Source organism: Zingiber officinale, chromosome 1A, assembly GCF_018446385.1.
Source record: "Zingiber officinale cultivar Zhangliang chromosome 1A, Zo_v1.1, whole genome shotgun sequence".
In the NCBI taxonomy this organism is placed as follows: domain Eukaryota; kingdom Viridiplantae; phylum Streptophyta; class Magnoliopsida; order Zingiberales; family Zingiberaceae; genus Zingiber; species Zingiber officinale.
In genome coordinates, this window is record NC_055987.1 from 102590471 (window position 1) to 102595226 (window position 4756).

The 4756-nt window shown below is 46.8% G+C and overlaps 1 protein-coding gene across 1 annotated transcript; it reads right to left on the minus strand.

Moving 5' to 3' along the window:
• Window positions 1-1413: 1413 nt before the first annotated feature.
• Window positions 1414-3357, minus strand: LOC122008047 (protein JINGUBANG-like). The gene has a single exon (XM_042563627.1). It carries the CDS (start codon window positions 3220-3222, stop codon window positions 1477-1479), a length of 1746 nt encoding a protein of 581 aa, XP_042419561.1. The 5' UTR covers window positions 3223-3357; the 3' UTR covers window positions 1414-1476.
• Window positions 3358-4756: the final 1399 nt, after the last annotated feature.

The following is a 4756-nucleotide window of genomic DNA, read 5'->3' on the forward strand; positions in this document are numbered from 1 at the left end:
CGAGTGGAGGGGTCCCCAGCAGAACGGCTACCCCGCTTGGCTGAGTAAAGGGATCATTGACATATCTCTTAGTATCCTTCTGGGAGATAGTGTCGCCAACACAAGGCATGGTCAATAGGGGGATCACATGGCGGAAGCTTCCACTGTCTCATCAGGGATTTGCATGCCTTGTTAAGGTATGATTTCAAAAATATTTTTTTGAGATATCCTTTCATAGGATGGTTGGGAAATCATGTCTGTGACTTGGAGAGCGTGTACGTTGCCCATCAGGTTACTATATAAAAAGAGGATCTATGCATCGGCGGAGGTATGCGTTATTCACTATTTACGTCTGTGCTTGATGTTGCTCTATTTTCTTTCATCTTTTCGGTGACTGACTTGAGCGTCGAAGGGTCAATGTCAGAGACTCTTTCCTTGGCTCGACATTAACGTTTCTTATGTTACAAATTGGAACGAATTCTACACACGGTAACTCAAAAGTCACATCCCTGATTAATCATCTTCATGATTCGGATAGGATCATCCTTCTTAACTTTGATTATCACCTTAGTCAACTTCCTTGACTTATGCACTCGCATTAGGAGGCCTACGTTATTTGTCGTATCACAACCTTTTACATGACCGCATCAACAATCACTTGGAAGTTTGAGAGGCAGGAGGCGTCATTGAACTCGAGGAACACAAAGGAACCCTTCCCCTGCCCATTATCTTGACCCATCCGCCGCCGACACTTGATCTTCTGCCGACAACTACGAGGACCTCGTCATAGACGATCAACTTGATGAAAGTGAGGGGTAGGGCGGCTCCTGCGCGGCGTCAATCGAGATGGAGGTGGCCATCCATTTCAGATCAAGGGGAAATATTTTTATAATTTTTATTTTTTTGAATAAGGGTATTTTGGTTAAAAGAAAGTGTGTTTCGTTGGGAAAATTAAAACTTTAATATGCCTTTTGGGAATTTCCGAACTCGCCGTCTAGTAAATTGCTCTATTTATTTACAAGAATTACAATCCTAATTAATACATTTACTAAACAAATAACTCACATATCTATTTCCATAGGTGATAGTATTTCCAGGTGGCGTAAAAACAATTTATTAAAGCAGGAGAAAATAAAATTTTTTATTCCTGTCTTCTCAATTAAAATATCTCTCAACAACTCTTTTATTATTATTTCGTATTTTTTTCATTATATTTTATTTAAAAGATATTTTTAATATATCATTTCATTTTATTTTTTATTTTAAAAAAAAGTAAGGAGGAGTAGCTTCCTGACATTTAAGAAAGGAGCTCCCAACCCCATCACATCAATAATATAATTAGATTTAAAGTTTAGGCAAATATGTAATGATAATCATTTATTTCATTATTTTTTCCATTTGTGTAAAGAAAAGAAAGAGAAAAGAAATTTCAGCTTAATCAGATGTAATTATTTTATTACAAAAATCATAAAAACTAATGGTATGTACACCATGTATTCATGCAGTGGCCCGCATACGAGCAGCTCTCTTTCCTGACTCGTCCCGCATCGGAGAAGCGAACCGCACCGACCTCACACCCTCGCTACTGCCGCTCCTCCGCCGCGCAACCTCCGTTCCCGCTCTCTCCGATGACAGAGAAGATGACCACCGATCCTCGCCGCGAGTCTCCACCTCTCCCCATGACCCCGCCGGCGTCGATCCGCTGGGTACCTCCGACTCCAATACCCGCCACACCTTCACCGACTGGTCCAAGCTCCCGCTGTACACCAGGTAGCGTGGCCCCTGCGGCCCGCCGCCATGGCCAGCGTCCTCCTCCTCCATCGCCAGGCACTTGATCGGTCCCTCGTGCCCTTTCAGCACTGCCAGCTTGGTGTGCCCCCCGACGCCGCCGGCGCTGCCCTTCTCCCTCCGCCATACGCACAGCGTCTTATCGGCAGACCCGCTGACCACCAGCCTCCCCGCCGCCGCAAGGCACAGAACCGCCATCCGATGCCCCCGGAGCCTCCCCCCGTGCGCCAGCTGGCGCCGCCACCCATCCCACAACCAGTAGTTCACCGCGCCGTCTGACGATCCGTAGTACACAACCCCGGCCACCTCGACCACCGCCACCGCCGTCACCGCGCTTTCCTGCCGTAGTAGCGCCTGCGCCAGCACGTGCCTGGTGGCACCTCCCCCACGCCCCGCCGACTCCCTCCGCCACACCTTCGCCGTCCCGTCCGCCGATCCCGTGAACAACAGCCCGCCGATCCCCGTCGCCACCGTGTTGACGGCGTCGTCGTGTGCCTTGATGGATTCCAAGCACTTGAAATCCGATACCCTCCACACCTTCACGGTCCTATCCCACGAACCGGAGTACACGATGCCGGCCTCCTCGTCGAGGCAGAGGCAGGACACCGCGTCAAAGTGACGGAGCCACACGGTTCTCCGGTGGCGCCGTACCTTGACGTAATTGGAGGGATTAAAAGAACTCCTCAGTAAATCCTTGAATCTAGGGAGCGTCCCGATTCGCTTATGCAAAGAGGGGTTCGTGGCGGACTTTCGCCAGACACGAACCTTGCCGTCCTGGTGACCAGTAAAAATCCTGTCGCCGGCGATGACAATGGCCTTGACAAGGCCGCTGCTGGACTTGAACCCGGACAGCTCCCTCCAGCCCCTCCAAACGCGGATGTTCCGGCTGTCGGATCCAGTGTACAGAAGGTCGCCGTCGGCGGCGAGGGAGTAGACGTGGCCCTCCTTGCGGACGAGGGAGCCAACGAGTCCGCTGGCGGCGGGGTCGGCGTCGGCTTCGGAGAGGAGGGGGAGGTATGCCCAGGGAGACTTGACGAAAGGGGAGACGACGCTGAGAGGAGTCCAGATGGAGAAATCGAGAGGGGAAGCGGCGCCGCCGGTGGGGTTGCGGTCGGAGAAGTAGCCGGGGCTGGCGACGGCTGAGGAAGTACCAATGCCGCTGCCGGAGGGGAGCTCGTCCTCGGAATGGGCCATAGGGTCGGCGTCGAAGAGGTCGAGAAGCTTCGATCCGTGCGATTTCTCGCCCTTTCGATCCCTCATGGTCGATTCGGCATCCAAAGGATCGGGGTCGCAGTAATTTAGGCACGAAGGAAGAAGAGAGGCGTAAGGTGCAAGAGCCAAATGAGGAAATAGACAGCCGTAAGGTACTAAACACGAACGACGGAGGCGTCGTCGCATATGAATAAGCGGAGGAAAGGCGCACGGCGGTGCCACGTGGGAAGAGATAACTTCCATTGCACGGAAGGTGTTCTAGCGCAGCGTGGAGAAGAACCGGTTTTCGGCCGGCCGTTTCCACGGTAGACGCATCTGCTGCGGCTTTCTTATATTTACAGATCGGATGTTCTAGACACGATACAAAACAGATTGCCATACTGCCTTCGAGTCCTTTATGATGACGTGTTGGGACTCCATTGGTAGGCCAATGATATATATATCAAGGCAGGCAGTCACCCACCAGCCACACAAGGCACGCTTCCACGCAATAAATAGCTAAATAAATATCTATTATGCGTATTTTTTTCAGTTTTATAAAAATTAGGCGCATTAAATTAATCGCGTTTGCATGAGATGGGCTAATCACGAGGTGATTGATAGGTGGAGATTGAACGAAAATAAGAGGAGGAGAAGAAAAGAGGCAGTGGTACGGCGATTGTCCCAATCTTGTAATTACTTGTGAACATAAAACAGGCCTCTGTCTCTGAATTGAAAATTTGTTAATAAAAAGGACCACAGCGTAAAAATACTGCAAGCTCTGAGCTGTCCTCTAGCGTGGAACAAGATGACGGTTGAGGACGCCGCCCATTGAAATTGGAGGGTTGCGCGCGCCAATGGAGCAAACTCTAAAGTGAGCTAAAAAGTTGATAATAACACGAAAAAAACAATGTCAAGGCCATTAATAGCGATGTAATGTGTCTTTCAATCTCTTCCTTGTATTTAAGATGAGATTCCGATCTACTGCCGCCCGACAAAAGTTCAACTGGAAGTCATTGTGCCTCCCCTAGAGTTTGGTGCGAAGTAGACGAATGAAATTTTCAAATAATTAACGAGAGCGCAGTGTAAATAAACATTTGTAACGTTTAAATCACTCTGGACTTTTTTCCATGATGCATATGCTTCTCAAATTTATATCGGTGAAAAAATTTCAGACACCGAAGTGGATGCCTGGGCTTCTAAAGTGAAACTCATTGGACCTATTTACATTTCGGTCCTATAGGTAAATAGATGGTAAGAGTTTCTAGACCTTTTAGGGCTGGCCCATTAGCCGCTGACATGTGCGGGATAAGTTACAGTGACACGTGGATGCGTGCCGGTATGATAGGCGGTAACACTTTCTAGATCTTGAACGTGACGCCATTATACGTAACGCTGATGCAGTCTTATGTCATCATATCTGTTGCCGCACTGGCATGACGAATCGACGTGTTTCTAAAAGCGAAGTTAATCAAGTTTAAATAATATTAATTAAATTGATCAATAAATTTTTTATATAAAAGTGTATATATATAAAATATTTTTTATTAAATAAAAAAATAATTTATTTTAATTTATTATAGAGGAAAAATATTTTTGATATGAAAAATATAATGGTGTTTTATTAAGCAAAGAATGTTGTTTTAATTATTGCTTTTAAAGTTAGTTGATGGATTTTTAAAAGTTGATTAAGTTTTAATGATTAGGTGTCCATAATTAAAAATAAAATAAAATAAAATTATTATTACGTGGGGCTTTTTGAGACTACGCTTTCCCTTCATCATATCGTTAAAAAAAA